General features: G+C 47.5%; 1 protein-coding gene across 1 annotated transcript in view; it reads right to left on the bottom strand.

Annotated features, from left to right (window-relative positions):
* LOC119585617 (potassium channel subfamily K member 10-like) overlaps positions 1-219 on the bottom strand; it is a 16,240-nt gene that overhangs the window by 7,319 nt on the left and 8,702 nt on the right. Inside the window, exon 3 of the mRNA XM_037934285.1 lies at positions 31-156. Within this exon, the coding sequence (XP_037790213.1) occupies positions 31-156 (126 nt within the window). The remainder of the gene's footprint in view (positions 1-30; positions 157-219) is intronic.

Here is a 219-nt window from a genome sequence, read left to right as displayed (position 1 = left end):
CCCTTGCCGCCTTCTTCAACACCAGCTTACCGATGGTACTAAGGACGGTCACACAAAAGAAGAGAGACTCTGTAAAGGTCATTGTGTATTGCACGTTCAGCTGGTGCAAGTGTGGACACAGGGTTTCCACCTCTTGCACAGCGTCTGGATGTGATCCTGAAAGTGGAGCGGAAGTCAGTTAAAATGTAGGGCATATCATTATTTTCTCTGCAAAGGAAG

This window comes from Penaeus monodon, chromosome 20 (genome assembly GCF_015228065.2).
Source record: "Penaeus monodon isolate SGIC_2016 chromosome 20, NSTDA_Pmon_1, whole genome shotgun sequence".
Classification (NCBI taxonomy): Eukaryota; Metazoa; Arthropoda; class Malacostraca; order Decapoda; family Penaeidae; genus Penaeus; species Penaeus monodon.
This window is presented reverse-complemented; position numbering and strand designations above follow the sequence as displayed.